Source organism: Lissotriton helveticus, chromosome 1_2 (genome assembly GCF_964261635.1).
Source record: "Lissotriton helveticus chromosome 1_2, aLisHel1.1, whole genome shotgun sequence".
Classification (NCBI taxonomy): domain Eukaryota; kingdom Metazoa; phylum Chordata; class Amphibia; order Caudata; family Salamandridae; genus Lissotriton; species Lissotriton helveticus.
In genome coordinates, this window is record NC_136058.1 from 288,773,556 (window position 1) to 288,790,547 (window position 16,992).

A 16,992-nucleotide genomic window follows, 5' to 3' on the forward strand; every position below is an offset into this window, starting at 1 on the left:
AAAGGAAACAGTGATAAAACCATAAGCCTCAGACACAGTGTCTAAATCCTATTAAAGTGCTTATTGCCAAAGAAGATGGCAAGGTGTCTGGTGCTGCTCCCAAAGTGTTTCTCCATAGCCATCTCCAAGAATAATTAATGATCGGATAAGTAATATTTTTGTAATGAGAATCTCAAATCCTTTTCTCGTTCTCTGTCAGTCCTGAAAATGCTACCAGACAATCTAGCAGCCATTTTCGGCTTCGTCTCCATCCTTACCCACATTTTTCGTAAAGCATGAACTTATCACCTCTAAGGGTATCCAGGCGCTGGGGGCCGTCGGGCAGATTAAGTGAGCTATGTCCAGAGTGACATGGAGCTGAGCTGAGCTGCCGCCCGCAATGGAACCGTGGGCCCCATACTCTGGAGTCAGCCGCTCTGGCTGCTGCGCCACACCCATCAGATAGCCACATGGAATGGCCGCCAGGTACACCGAAACCTATCACCTAGGCTCACTTGCCTATATAAATGTTTTTCCTACTGAACAATATACTTTAATTTTCATTCTCCAGTATTTGACATTAGGAACAACAGAACCTATATATGTGTTTATTTCTAACTTATGAGGCAATGGGGCACTGATCTGCCTTCAAGACAGAGTCAAGTTCCATTTCCCAAAGGAATGACTAAACTTATGAGATTCCTTGATGTACATCATCGGGGGGGGGTCGGTTGAATGACAGCCTTGAATACAGTCCATGAGAGGTGGTAGCACAGGTAGCCGGAGGAACAACTTCAAGGAAAAGTGAGATCTTAATTGGAAAATATATAGGCCTCCACTCAATAGGAGAATTTTTAGAGCAAGTGGGACATCGGTTGGAACAGAATTTGGTAATCTTGTTGCTTTGGGGGAAAACATACGCTTAAAGCTTTCTGCGGAAAGTTAGCACTCTACTCTGGTGGTTTTGGACCCTGAGTTGAGACGACACTGGGTGAATATGGGCTTTGATTCTCTGCTTCAGTTGGATAACAAAATTCCACTTCAGGTACCTCCTTGCCATAAGTGTTAGAAAAGAGGATTCCAGACCCTCTGTGAACAGAAGGAGCATAGCACTCAGTAGGTAAGCCCTGGGAGGTGGTCCTATCCGCCTGGTGCCCCTCGAAGCCATGACGTCAGGTGTTTTAGGAGGGTAAACTTGATTGAAACATGGACATTTAGGTGAGCTTCAGTCTTGTGACCTCTGAGTGCAAATATCCTAGCATGTTATCCAGTCCAAACAAGATTGACATGAGAGTGGCATAATGTTGTGGGCTCAGGTTATCAGTGGGATTCTTCAGTAGGGCACAACAAAGGCCTTTATTTTATGCTCTTCGTGGGGGCGGAAGGGTGTGTTCTTTTTGAAGAAAGGCTTCTGCAAGTGTATGCCCCTGAGCAGTGTGCTACATTCATTTGTGAAATTCAGGACTTTTTATACTGTGCACCTTTATGTTCTTTACACGGTATATGCCTTTCATGAAACTTGTACGGTTTTGTAATAGCACAGCCATTCTGGTAAAGAGAAAGGTTCCTGCCATAGCATTTCTGACCGAACACTGCATAATATGGTCCTTTTTTGATGCCAAGAGCTTCTTCAGTTGACATGATAAACTCTTTGTTCAGGAGGTGGGCACCAACATTCATGTTTAGCAACTGGACAGTTTTTTCCATCATGAGACTTTGAGCGAGAGAGAATCGAAGAAAAGGCAGAAAGAAGGAGAGAGAGAAAGATTGGAAAACACTGAAAACAGGAAAAACCAAGGCTGGAAATAGAGCCCGTAAGAGTGGGATAAAGAGACAGGGGGCCCGATTCACAGAACTAACTTAAGACAAAATCCTAAACTTACTACCATTTTGGTATTCACAGAAGACACTTACTCATTTTGGTATTCACAGAAGGCACTTACTCATTTCAGTATTCACAAAAGGCATTTAGGAGTCCTAAAGTTAGGAGTCCTAACTTTACTACTCCTAAACTGAGAAAAATCCGAACTTTAAGACTTTCGGTATTCACAGAAGGAATTTAAGAGTCCTGAAAGTTAAGAGTCCTAAATTTACTACTCCTAAACTGAGAAAAATCCTAACTTTAAGATTTTCGGTATTCACAGAAGGCATTTAGGAGTCCTAAAGTTAGGAGTCCTTACTTTACTACTCCTAAACTGAGAAAAATCCTAACTTTAAGACTTTCAGTATTCACAGAAGGCATTTAGGAGTCCTAAATTTAGGACTCCTAACTTCTGTGAATACCGAAATGAGTAAGGGCCTTCTGTGAATACCAAAATGAGTAAGTGCCTTCTGTGAATACGAAAATGGTAGTAAGTTTAGGATTTTGTCTTAAGTTAGTTCTGTGAATCGGGCCCAGGAAGTGTAGGATAGTGGAAGAAAGAAGTATGAGGAGAAGTCAAGAGTAGGTGCCCTTGGTATTCAAAAACCACAGCCTTTAACCACATCAGCAGCCGACTCCTTCCAAAAGCACAGGACCCATCTAAGGCTTCTCTGCTTTTTGTTTTTCCTAAGCATTGCTTAAAAGTGCAGCTACTTGTTGATATCACACAGATAATTCTACAAAATATGTTTATTAAAATTAAACACTAAGAAAAGACTTTCCTTCCATCTGCAAAGAAGTTTTCCCATGGCATTCCTGAGGCAGCCATGTTGAGTATGCTGTGAAGCGGCGGAGTGAGCTGGTGATGGTGGTGAAAGGTTAAGGATGCCTTAATCAAAGTAAAGTCCATGCACAGTAGCTATGGCGAACAGAGACGGGTTTGTAAAAGAGGCAGAGGCAAAGTTGTCATTCTCAGAGTCCCAGAGGGAGCGGCTGGCCACACGCACCCCCTGGCCACCCATCTGGCCCACCACAACATTGCAGACCAGTTTGTAGCGTGGGGGGCAGTGTTCCTTCAGTTTGCTGCGTATGAGGTCTGATAGGCTCTGGGACAGCTGGCCAGTTGTGGCTGGGTTATACTTTGTGTCGCCGAGGTGGCCGGCGAGTGTGGACTCGAGCACCCGCTGAACTTGGGAGGCGTTAAATCGGCAGCCCTCGTCAGGTTGCATCTTGTAGGTGTTCTCAAACTGGATCTCGCGAATCGGCTGGTTGAGTGGAAGGCCACTGAAGCTGACTCGGCCACAGTGCATCCACGGGCCAAGGGACAGTCGCCTGCCCATAGGCATCGAAAATGAGTTCTGGCGTGAGAAAGGCATGTTAAAATTGCTTATGATAGAGCTTCTCCTAGACAGGGCTGGTGGCCTTCCATCCATGCTCTTCATGCGCATGAGCGGCCGCGGAGGCATGTCCATTGACTGCGAGCTGCGACGTGTGGAGATGGAGGCTGCTCTGGGGCGGGTTCCAGGGCTCTCGGCTGCCACCACCTGGTTGAACTGGGCCAGGGCCTCTTGAGACAGAGGGAGAGACTTCCCTTCCATGACCACGTCTGGTAGGCGGAATCACCTGAAAGATAATAACAGAAGGACATATTAGCAACAACTTGCGAAAATTATCGCAAACCACGCTTAGTGCGATTTTTTTATCGCCTTCTATCGCTGGATTTTATCACAGAGATAACGCAGTATTACCAACGTTTATCTCCAGGGCGATAAAAAATCCAGCGACAGCGGCGAATCCCATCTATCATGTGAGATTTCCAGCGATAAAATTCCTATCGCAAAGGAAAATCTCGATAACAGGCAGGTGGGGGCTTAGCCATAGAATTCACCTCTCATTGACTTTTATGGCAAAGTCATGTTTTTACCAGGTGTAAAATCCTGGCGCTAATCGCAGTTAGCACGTGTTTTTTTTATTGCGTTGCGGGTATTGCTAATAGGCGATAGCTGTGTTAGGGACTGCTTTCAGTCGCTACCAGTTTGGGTACACCTGCTTTGCATGTAATTAGCGATAAATATCGCTGATATGCAAAGCGGGCCTCAAACTGGTCGCTATCACCTGGAAGCTGTTGCTAACTGCTGTTAGCGACAGCTTGGTAATTAAAAAAATTGCTGCTGTATCGGCAAAAAGTGCCGCTAAAGCGGCGATAAAGCCCGTGCTAATATGCCCCAGAGTGTGGGTTTAACATCCTATCAAATCCTTAAAGCATTCACTGCTGAGATCTGTGTGAAACTTGAAGGTCACAGGTCAAAATTCATGCAGAGACGACTCAGGTTATATCCGAGTACCATAAAATGATTATCATTAAAGGGGGATGATAATTAGGGGTGGGAAAACATCCAATGAAAACCAGACTGTGTAAATCTATGGGATTCCTCTCCGCACACCCATCCACGCCAATCCTTACATTCCACTTTTAACATGGATGAAGCATGGTCTGTTGCGGTCAACCTCTCTGACCCAGACGTTTGCCACGTGCTTAACCACACCTCTGAAACACAAAGTGGCATATTTATCATTGTGTTGCGTCGCCCTTGCGCCACACAACACAATGCGAAGAAAAACAAAGGGGCATATTATCAAGTACGGCGTTGAAATTGTCGCCGGTTTAGCTGCAGAAAACTGCAGCTAAAGCGTTGATAATGGGCTTGATAATATGCCCTTGAGAATTCCAATAGACGTCCATGTTCACACCAGAACGTGGGCTTCTATGGGAATTTACAAGGGCATATTATCAAGCCCATTATCGTAGCTTTAGCCGCAGTTTTCTGCCGCTAAACCGGCGACAATTTTTAACACCGTTCTTGATAATATGTCCCGAAGTCATCTTGCGTGGCTTGATGAATCTAGAGTAACGCAACCCGTTTCTCTGTACCAGGGAGACGTTCTGTCGGTGGAACTTTGGTGTTCCCACGCATCCACTTATGAATTTTGGCCAAATCCCAGATTTACCGTTAGTGGTAGACATGGGAATGTGTCAGAATGCTATTCCTCCCCAGGGGAGGCGTAACGAGGAGAAATATCTTTATTTCTCCTAATTTTTTCCATTCTATGTGTGCTGCTAGAGAGAGGAAAATGCCTCTCAGGATTGTTTTTGTGCAGAAAGGTGTCCCTTCCTACACAAAAACGATCCTGCTTACAATGCAGGCACCCTTGCATCTTGGTGCAAGGGTGCCTGCTTTGGTGCTAGACAGCAAAGAGTGCGTCAGCGATAGAAAAGGACAGGAATGCAACGTATGATGTTCCTGCTCTTTTCCTTTCACGCTGCGCAGCACATCAAGGTGGCTTGCTGCGTTGCATGTAAGTTTAATAAATATGCCTCCATTTGAGGGCATTTTGGAGGGGCAGTCAGAGCAGATATCCTGCGAACAGCCCACGAATGGATTTCTGAGATCTTTCCGGCCTACTTGGCAGTAGAAGGGGTAACGATATGCCAATTGTAAGAAAATAACTTCTATCATCGGCACCTACAGATGACTACAGCAGCTAAACAAGTGTAGTATTAAAATTATGGTTTTCTCTATTCGGAGCTGTGGTTATATCATAATCTACATGTTTTTGATCTAATGGCTCTTGACGGACTGTTCTTCCATCTATCATCCTTGTCGCAAAGTAAATTCACACCACTGTTCATGCTCTATGTTTTAGTTTTTTTATATACTTTTGTATGCTGAAATGGTTAAGTTACTAGGAGTTGGTAATCACTGATTACAATGCTTTGATAACACAGCTGCTGGTGAGTGGGAACGGGTAACTCTCCAACCTGTCGCTTCAGCAGTCTTAGGACACTTTCTTCAACTCAACCTTCAGTTCGCCTTCCTGATCCCCACTAAAATCTCAGGGTCTCATTTATGAAAAGTGACGCATTGCTGTGTGAAAACAGGGATGCGTCACTTTTCATTGCGCCCTCCTTGCGACACCAATGATGCGTTATATTTACAGTATGACTCATCATGGCGCAAGGAGTTACGGATACGTCAGTATTTCTGATGTATCTGTAGGCGCAAAAATTATGCATTGCTGGAGTGTGTCATAAAAGTGACACAACTCCAGCAATGGGTCATTACACATGGGCAAGTCCCATGTTCAATGTGCCTGCCTCAGTCTTACACCTGCCATGAGGCAGGCGTAAGATATTGACGCATTTGAGTCCTAGAAATAGCGCAGTTAAATCTCTTACTGCGTCACTTCTGTGACCCTTTCTTGCGTCGGAATGCTACCCCTACATACATTATACCTGGCGCAGGTATAATGTAGAGCAGGGGTTTACAAAGTAATGCATCTCCCTAGATGCATCACTTTGTAAATATGACGCTACATGGCGCATTTGTTACACTACTGCTACGTCATAAAAAGTGACGCACCGGCGGCGTAAAAGTGACGCAAGGCCTCATAAATAAGGCCCCCAGTTTGTGATAGGAGGTGCAAACATGAAGACTGAACTAGACCAGAACAAGGCCAGAGACAGTAAATCTTAGGAGGTCAACCCAAGACTGCTACGCAACACTCGAATAGCAATTCTCGAACAGAGACATGGGCACCAACCCATCTGCATGAGCTGATTTTATCAACACACCATCACTAGCAGAACAGCACCAGAGACAGGACACCACAGGAATCCAAATACTGCACACTAGCCATACAGTTAACTGAGAAAAGAGACACTGACACCAACTCATTCACAGGACCCACCAGCATTGACACCTGCAACACAACCAGATGCACAAGGCACATTTAAACTACCACTCAACTAATACAGAACAACACTGAGACAGGACACTATAGTAGTCCACGGGATTGCACGTACCCCTTGCACCGGTGGCTGCGGACATGCCCAGGACCCACCAGCATTGACATGCAACAGTATCACATGCACAACGCACACTCAACTCAACTAATCCAAAACAACACTGAGACATGAGGACACCACAGTAGTCCAAGGGATCGCGTGTAACCCTTGCAGAGCTTACATTCTGACTAGTGCTCAGCTGGTCCAGAACAACACTGAGACAGGACACTACTGTAGTCCAAGGGATCGCGTGTAACCCTTGCAGAGCTCGCTGCAGACATGCCCAGGACCCACCACTATTCACACCCACAACACCACCACATGCACAACTCACATTCGAGCTAGCTCTCAGCTGGTCAAGAACACCACCTGTCGTTAGTAGGTGTAGGGTTTGGGGCTGCAAGAGGAATTACAATTGGGGGAGGTGCACAATGCAGTGTACACCCACTGACAGATACTTTCATGGGAAACCCCATACATGTTGCAGGTAGCTTCTCTCTTGGCAAATGCACACGAGGCAGGGGTAAGGGCAGGGTACGTGCTTTTCCAGGGTGGTAAAAGGAAAAGAAACACCTCATTTATTTTGTTGCAAGGAATTATTACATGTACTGTTATTATTTTTACCCTTTGCATTCCACACACGGGCAAATATTCTTTTACCTTGTTCAGTGCTATTTTTTTGCTCACTATTTTTTTTTAATGTAGTGAAATATTTTGAATGCATCAAAAACCCCCATATTCAATGGAGTGTAGGAGAGAGTTTCTATACTTCCTGTGGAGGAAAACAAAGTTACCTGTACCAACGCGCATATCCATATGATTTTCTTGGGTACGTTTAGATGACCAAATTGTAGCAAGTGGGGTACTCTACAAACCTATGGCTGGTTCAGGAGTCCAGGCAAACGTTTGATAGCCTTTGTGAATCCCAGAGTCAGAAAGATTTGCTAGCAGTGCTTGGCTCACTGTATCTTTGAGAGCCCCCGCCAGAGCAGTGCACCAACACTGAACCACCTCTGCTTTGAGGAGTGGATACACACATGTGCACCACTAGCTTTATGCGCTATGCAAAACATGAGAGGCGTGAGGGCCCCAGAAGCGGGCACAGTCTGCAGACATCTGGGTGATGTATCTCACAATAACTGAAGGTACCTGAGGACTGGAAGGGAACTCGGTCTGAACAGAAGCAGGCAGGGTGGAGGCAGCCGGTGAACTGTACTCACCTGCATACCTGGAGGGCATCGGCAGAACCAGACGTGTGTTTACTGTAGACATAACCTGGCTTCCAGGAGAGACACACAACACTGGGAAACAAAAACACCAACCGTCTGTGCACTGTTGTGGTAGGGGCGACTCCACAGCCACCATCTGCCAGTGCCCAAGCGGTATGTGAGCCCTGGTCACGTACCCAATATACGACAACATCAAACATACACCCCCTTTCCAATATATCACAACATTAAACATACCCCTCTCCAATATATCACAACATGGAACATACTCCTCTCCAACATATATCACAACATCAGACATATTCCTCCCTCTCAAATATATCAAAACATTGTATACATCCTTTCCAATATATCACAACATCAAACATATTACCCCCAATTCAATACATCAAGCATACACCTCCAATATATCACAACATCAAACATTTACACCTCCCATTTCAATATATCACAACATCAAACATATACCCCTCCTCAATATATCACATCAAACATATACCCCCTTTCCAATATATCACGACATCAAACAAACCCCTCTACAATATATCACAACATCAATCATACACCCCTTTCCAAAATGTCACAACATCAAACAAACACCCCCTTTCCAATATATCACAGCATCAAACTCACACCCCTTTCCAATATGTTACAACATCAAACATATACCCCCTCTCTAAAATATCACAACATCAAACATACACCCCTTTCAATTATATCACAACATCAAACATACACCCCCTTTCCAATATGTCACAACATCAAACATACACCCCCTCTCTAATATATCACATCAAACATACACCCCCTTTCAATTATATCACAACATCAAACATACACCCCCTTTCCAATATGTCACAACATCAAACATATACCCCTCTCTAATATATCACAACATCAAACATACACCCCACCTCAATATATCACATCAAACATACCCTCTTTACAATATATCACAACATCGTACACCCCTTTCCAATATGTCACAATATCAAACATACACCTTTCCAATATATCACAACATCCAACATACACCCCTTTCCAATATATCACAACATCAAACATACACCCCTTTCCAATATGTCACAATATCAAACATACACCCCTTTCCAATATATCACATCAAACAGACACCCCTTTCCAATATGTCACAATATCAAACATACACCCCTTTCCAATATGTCACAATATCAAACATACACCCCTTTCCAATATATCTCAACATCAAACATACTCCCCTTTCCAATATATCACAACATCAAACATACACCCCTTTCCAATATATCACAACATCAAACATACACACCTTTCCAATATGTCACAATATCAAACATACACCCCTTTCCAATATATCACATCAAACATACACCCCTTTTCCAATATATCACATTAAACATACACCCCCTCCTCCTTATATCACATCAAACATATACCCTCTTTCAAATATATCACACCATCATACACCCCTCCAACATATCACAACATCAAACATACGCCCCTTTCCAATATGTCACAACATCAAACACCCCCTCCAATATATCACATCAAACATACACCCCCTTTCCAATATATCACATCAAACATACACCCCCTTTCCACTGTCACAACATCAAACATACAACCCTTTCCAATATATCACAACATCAAACATACACCCCCTCCTCAATATATCACATCAAACATTTACCCTCTTTCCAATATATCACACCATCATACACCCTCCTCCAACATATCACAACATCAAACATACGCCCCTTTCCAATATGTCACAACATTAAACAAACACTCCCCTCAAATATATCAGATCAAACATACACCCCTTTCAAATATGTCACAACAGCAAGCATACAACACTTTCCAATATATCACATCAAATATACACCCCCTTTCCAATATATCACACCATCATACACCCTCCTCCAACATATCACAACATCAAACATACGCCCCTTTCCAATATGTCACAACATCAAACAAACACCCCCCTCCAATATATCACATCAAACATACACCCCCTTTCCAATATGTCACAACAACAAACACACACCCCCTTTCCAATATGTCACAACATCAAACATACACCCCTTCCAATATATCACAACATTAAACATACCCCCTCCAATATATCACATCATCAAACATACACCCCCTCTCCAATATATCACAACATTGTATACCCCCTTTCCAATATATAACAATATCAAACATACACCCGGCTTTCCAATATATCATATTGTATACCCCCTGCTGTGATATATTCCAATATATCACAGCATCAAACATACATCCATCGCCAATATATCACATCAAACACATACCCCCCTCTCTTACATATCACATCGTATACCCCCTTTCCAATATATCATATCAAACATATACACCCTCTCCAATATACCACATCATCAAACATATACCCCTCTTCAATATATCACAGCATCAAACATAAACCCCCTGTCCAATATGTCACAACCTCAAACACATATCCCCTCTTCAATGTATCATATTGAACATATACCTCCCTCTTGAATATATCACAACATCAAACATATACCCATCTCCAATATATCACTGCATCAGACATATACCCCTCCTCAATGTATCACATCAAGAATATACCTCCCTCTCCAATATATCACATCAAACGTACCCGCTCAATATATCCCTACATCAAACATATATCCCTCTCCAAAATGTAACAACATCAAACATATTCCCCCTCCTAAATATTACATCAAACATATATCTCCCTCGCCAATATGTAACATCAAACATACACCCCCTATTCAATATATCATATCAAACATATGCCCCCTCTCCAATAAACCTTTTGTTTGGAGTGTTGGGTAACATATTTCCTGTTTACAAAAGGGTATTACCCAACAAGGGGCGTTTGGTGGCTGATCACCTTTACTTGTGCACCCGTTTTCCTTATCTATTTGGCCTATAACTATGCAACCAATTTGTGGTGATAAGTCCTGTGCTTTTTGCTCCTGCCACCTATTGTAAATCATTTCTACCATAAGATAACCTATCTACCTACAAAAGATGACCCATTGCGCATAAGCGTGAGCCTCATTCTTACACTAGATGACATACTGCTCAACCATATGATTTCCCCAACAGAAATCTATGGGCCCTATTCACAGAACTAACTTAAGATAAAATCCTAAACTTACGATCATTTTCGTACTCGCAGAAGGCACTTACTCATTTTGGTATTAACAGAAGGGACTTACTCATTTCGGTATTCACAGAAGTTAGGAGTCTTAACTTTAGGACTCCTAAATGCCTTCTGTGAATACCGAAAGTCTTAAAGTTAGGATTTTTCTCAATTTAGTAGTAGTAAAGTTAGGACTCCTATCTTTAGGACTCCTAAATGCCTTCTGTGAATACCGAAAGTCTTAAAATTAGGATTTTTCTCAATTTAGTAGTAGTAAAGTTAAGACTCCTAACTTTAGGACTCCTCATTTGAGAAAAATCCTGATTTTAAGACTTTCGGTATTCACAGAAGGCATTTAGGAGTCCTAAAGTTAGGACTCCTAACTTCTGTGAATACCGAAATGACTAAGTGCCTTCTGTGAATACCAAAACGAGTAAGTGCTTTCGGTGAATATCGAAATGGTAGTAAGTTTAGGATTTTGTCTTAGGTTAGTTCTGTGAATCGGGCCCTATATTTTTATTTACTTCGTTTTATAAAGTGTTGCATGTCGCCTTGCGGTTTCTCCCAAGTGCTCTAAGTCGGTGTAGGCTCTGACTTTGGTGTGCGCCATGTTTTCCACAATATTTTGTGAATGTAAAAGCAGCTACTGCAGCTTGTTTGCTGGCAACAATTTCCAGGCAACAGTAAAAATGTCAAGATAACTATGGTGATTAATGTATCTGTTGGAGAGAGATTGGAATGTTGTCCTGTAATTTTTGATTCATCATAAGGTAGCGAGAGGGTTAATATGCCTGCTGTAAAGAATGTGTACCATGCAGATCACAGAAGGGCCTACAATGGTGGATTACTGCTTTTGTCACAGAAATTAATTTTGCTACTTGCAGTTTATAAGGTAAAATCCTAATATAGATTTGTGACCTATTAACTGTCATCAAAGAGCTGCATGCAGACTGCAAGGTATAGATTAGACCTTTATGTTTTCTTACCCAGTCATTCATTCTCCTAATGTGGCAAAAAGGGTTCATTTGGGTAGAAATCAATTCTTATTAGTAAAGACAACCCCCAACCATGATGTTACGTTTTAAATTCGGAGTTTGTGCTTCTCCAGACCAAGCACTTTTAAACTATGTTGCCTGCCAGTATGGACGACATGTGATTCCAACACCTTGTAGTTCTCTGTGTTATGTAACATTTCCTATACTTTGATTTACACACGTATGATTAATTGTCTCTGTGTAATGTGTGTGATGTAAAGTGCTCTGACCCCCTACACGGGCATGAGTGGTGCTATAAAAGAGGTATGTGAGAGAGAGAGGGGGTTTTGAAGACTTGAGCACTGTTAAAGAGTGGTAGTGAAGGAATCCATAGCGAAAGAGGTAATTGGAAGCACCAGCAAACATTGTTGCACCAGGCGCCACCAGCACTAAAGTCGGCTGAGTGCTATTAAATTACAATGGACCGCTGTGAGTGTGGGTCACTGGGATATGTCCTTGAAGAAAAATGTGATCAAAGAGCATTAGTGCTCCATCTCATGTGAACGTGGACCCACAGCTGTCGGAACAGGCGAGGGTGTTCCAACAACTGCTGCCGCAACCACAGCACACATGCCCATGGGATCAGCGGCACCTGTCTCATCCTCCTGCGGAGCGAGGGGAGCACAGCATTCGGTTCAACTGCCTCCACATTGGGTAGTCTTTGTGTAGTTGGACACTTTGAAGAAGTTTGTTCCGTCACCTGTCTCTCACATATATTTCTTCTTTGTGATCCCAGTCAATCCGTGTTGTAGGGTTGCGTGTTTGTTCTCCTCCGTCTTAGTAAGATCACTCCAGGAGGTTGTGAAGGCAGAAGATTGTCAAAGCCACTTACCCCTGGTCAGATTACAAGGCTCTTACTGATGGGGCTGGGGTCACCTCCTTGAAAAGCACTACCGAAAGCTACTGTCGCTGAACTGCGAATTGCCAGAAATAGACAGCACTCATCGTTGTGAGTGTGCGGTACTCATTGCAAAGCTATTGGGGAAAAAAGGGCAACACCAAGTAAAAATTTCAACAAAATCATTTGCCCTAAGTGTACATTCTCAATTACTGCTAGATAGCGCCTTGAAGCACTTACCACAGACCTGGTTCCATCACCAACTCCTCATTGGCCAAAGGCAATATATCTTAGGGCAGTGCTTCCCAAACTTTTTACATTTTAGAACCACAACCCTTTGCGACTCACCTACCTTTCATGCACCTCAGGCGGGTGATTTTAGAATGTGACTAAAGCATCGTGTGGTAGCGCATAGTCATTTACAGACAGCACGTTTTCTATTGAAATAACAAACTTTGCACAGACATTTTTACTGGTGAAACTAAATAGCACTCAACTGATAATGGGGCATATTTACAAGCCCCTATCACCACCACAACGTCACTTATTTGGACGTTGTGGTGGCGATAGGGGCTTCACCTTATTTACAAGGCAGCATTAAGCCACTTAACACTGCTTAACGCTTACTTGTAAATAAGGCACCCTTAATGGGTGTTGCGGTGAGAGTTCTGCCGCAACACCCATTGATTTTGATGCTGCCCTATATTTACAAGAGAGGCGTAAATATGAGGCAGCTCAAAAATTAAGACCTGGGAAAACCTGGTCTTAGTAGGGCGCAATTAAAAAATATGCTTTATTTCTCTTCGTTTTTTTTCCTGTTTTTATGTGTGCTGCATTGGCTCGTGACCGACCCCCAGTTTAGGAACCGCTGCCCTCAGGTTACCACCATTAAGAGTCGTGGACGATATCCATGACATAGTTTCTCGTGAAGAACCTTCACCTGAACCTGCCTTTTTTACTGCATTAACTCTCCTGCTAGTCCCTTCGTTAATCTGCCCAGATAAATAGCGGTACAATACAGAACAAATAGGACAGCCATCTCGGGCTTGTCCATTTGTCTGCTATTCAGTACCATTAACATAAGTACTTTAGAGTACAAACAGCGCAGCCATCTTTGACTTGTGCCTTTGTTTGCTTTTTGTTATTTGTTACCATCAATATAAGTAATTTAGTGTACAAATAGTGCTGCCATCTTTGACTTGTGCCTTTGTTTGCTATTGAGTACGATTAATATTAGTACATTAGAGTACAAACAGTGCGTCCATCTTTGATTTGTGCTATTCAGTACCAAAAGATTAAATACTAGTGAAACCTGTTGTTTTGAGTGCTTATGGATGACAACAATACGGTATGAAATGCTATTATAATAACTTATTAATATTATCACTGCTCTGGCTAGCGTCACATGCTTATGGCAATAATGCATTACTCTATTTGTCTTCCATTCACCAAACAGAGATCCATGTTCTAATGTGTTTATTGAATATGTCGCAAGGCATTGTTTTTAGGTCGAGCCTGGTGAGCGCATGCGCTGCTCTGCGAGGCATGCTATATTCAAGTAGGGACTTGATGCTCCGCCCACTCACCGCCCATATTTTTCATTGGTTTGTGTGTTTGTCCACTGTAAACTGTGGCTGTTCATTGGTCAATAGGCTTAGTAGTCCCTCCTTAGTACCGCTATGTCTCATTTTGTAACCTCCCCTGGTGACACCTCCTGTTATGTGTGTTGTTACTCTGTATACTTTAAACACAGCCTCCGAACACTATTTTCTCAAATAGCTTTAGATACGCTCTCTCTAACGCTTATAGCACGGGCGCCGAACACATTTGCAATGCAATAGTTCTCGCATTTGCGATAGTTTAAGCTATTGGCATTGTAAATGACAATGCCTTTCATTTATCTCTTTCAAAAACAATACATAAATGAAAGGAATTGTAATTTACAATGCTAATAGCTCAAACTCTTGCAAATGCGAGACCTATTGCATTGCAAATGCTTGTTTATTGATATGTGCAGCTCATAAATATTTTCAGTTTCTCTGAAATATTTTCAAAACTAGATCTGAGAGGGCAGCAAAAACATGTCAACGGAAGAGTGCCTGCTCAGAGTTAAGTCACATACCATCAAGTCACATCAGGTGTCTCAGCAAGTCAATGCTTGTTTGGCATTTTTTGGATGAAGACAGCAGCTTTTTCCTTTCCAAAGTGCTCTCTGCTCAGTATGTGTGGGATCCAGCTGTGTTAGTGAGTGCTCGTCTGTGACTGATCCTGAGAGGACAATCTAAGCCCCAGTTGCTATTGGGCGGGCACATGGAAAACACACTGCGATGCAAAAGATAGTGTCAATTTAATTACCATTTTAAAGACCTGTGTGTGCAGCAATAAACTGTGTTGTGTCACACAGGGGCCGTAGTGTTTTGCAGCAACAAAACTATTGGCAATGGTTTTCTGGCAAAGTTACAAGTATTTCTGAGAAATGGCACAGTGTACATTGTAAACAAACCCTGGAAAACTATGGGCATATACACAAGAAAATGTTGGAGCACGGAACTGTGCTAAATTTGACAGCGCCGCGCTCTGACATTTTCAAAACACAGGCCTGCCCTGTATTCACAAGAATAAGGCGCACCTCTGTGTTTCCCTAGCACTGGTGCAAATAAAGCTGCCTAGCGCCATCACAGGCGACCTGCTGCCATATTGCCACGGGGTCTGCACTGGAGGGATGATTGTTTATGCGTAGATAGGGACATCTTCCTGCACACAAACAATCAATAATGCCGATCAGCACCTTCTATGTGTGCTGCCGAATGCAACACACATTAAAAGAGCAGAAAATGAGAAGAATTTAATAACTTCTCCTCGTTGAGCCCAGGGGCGGCTCCTCCGGAAAGGCGGAGGAGCGCCGCCCCACTGGAAGAACCAGCGGCTAAAAAATAAAATGATATTTGATTATTGTTTTATTTTTAAGGATCTGGCTCAGCCAGCGTATGCAGGAAGGGGCGAGGCATAGGAGTGGGTAGGAGTAGTGCTATGTGCACTCTCTAAGTGCTCATGGGTGTTTGGACGGCTGTCTCGGGCAGACCAAAACACACATGTGCACTTAGGTTTCTCCAGCCCGGCTGCATTGATTCCCTGGTCTGAGCAGGGCATCTTTGTAACCTGCTCAGGCCAATCCCCGCTGCAAAGGGCAGGGTGTCTGATGCAAGCTTTGTGCCTGCTGGGACACTGAAGAAGAAGCACACGGCGGGACGTGGCTGTCAATTTAAGGTATGTTTTTTTCTTCTTTTTTTCCCCCCCCACGCTCCCCCTCCAGCACGCCCCTCCTTCCCTGCCCCACTAGCTTTTGTATGTGGCGGCAGCCACTTGTCGTGCCATTCTAAGCGCATGGACTTAGTATTTGGTCCTGCCTCGGCCTTGTAAATCTGGAACAGCGTCAAAAAGCAATGGGTGTTGTTGTGGAATGCCCACAGCAACACCCATTACATGTCCCTTTGCTGCAGAGGACTGCGCGGAAAAGGGCATATTTACAAGGTGGTGTTAAGCCACGCAAAGTTGTTTAGTGCTATCTTGTAAATATAGAAAATGGCGCTGCACAACCAGAGCATCCATAAAAGTGATGCTCAGGTAGCGCTGGGGGATTGTAAATATGCCCTCTAGTTTTTTGCCATCAAGTAAAAAAAAACTCCAAGATAGACACAAAGGGCCTCATTTATAAAAAGTGACGCATCGCTGCGTGAAAACAGCGATGCGTCACTTTTCACTGCGCCCTCCTTGCGAGACCAATGATACGTCATATTTACAGTATGACGAATCATGGCGCAAGGAGTTACAGATACGTCAGTATTTCTGACGTATCGGTATGGCGCAAAAGTGACGCATTGCTGGAGTGTGTCACAAAAGTGACGCAACTCTAGCAATGTTTCCTTTCACATGGGACAAGCCCCATGTGAAAGGGCCTGCGTCAGTCTTACGCCTGTTGTGAGGCAGGCGTAAGAAATTGACGCATTTGTGTCCTAGAAGTGGCGCAGTGAAATCTTATAGATTT

General features: G+C 43.3%; 1 protein-coding gene across 1 annotated transcript; it reads right to left on the minus strand.

The window, feature by feature from the left end:
- Positions 1 to 2,572: 2,572 nt before the first annotated feature.
- DYNLT4 (dynein light chain Tctex-type 4) lies at positions 2,573 to 3,438 on the minus strand. The gene has a single exon (XM_078673487.1). The coding sequence runs from the start codon at positions 3,436 to 3,438 to the stop codon at positions 2,731 to 2,733; it is 708 nt and encodes a 235-aa protein (XP_078529613.1). The 3' UTR covers positions 2,573 to 2,730.
- Positions 3,439 to 16,992: the final 13,554 nt, after the last annotated feature.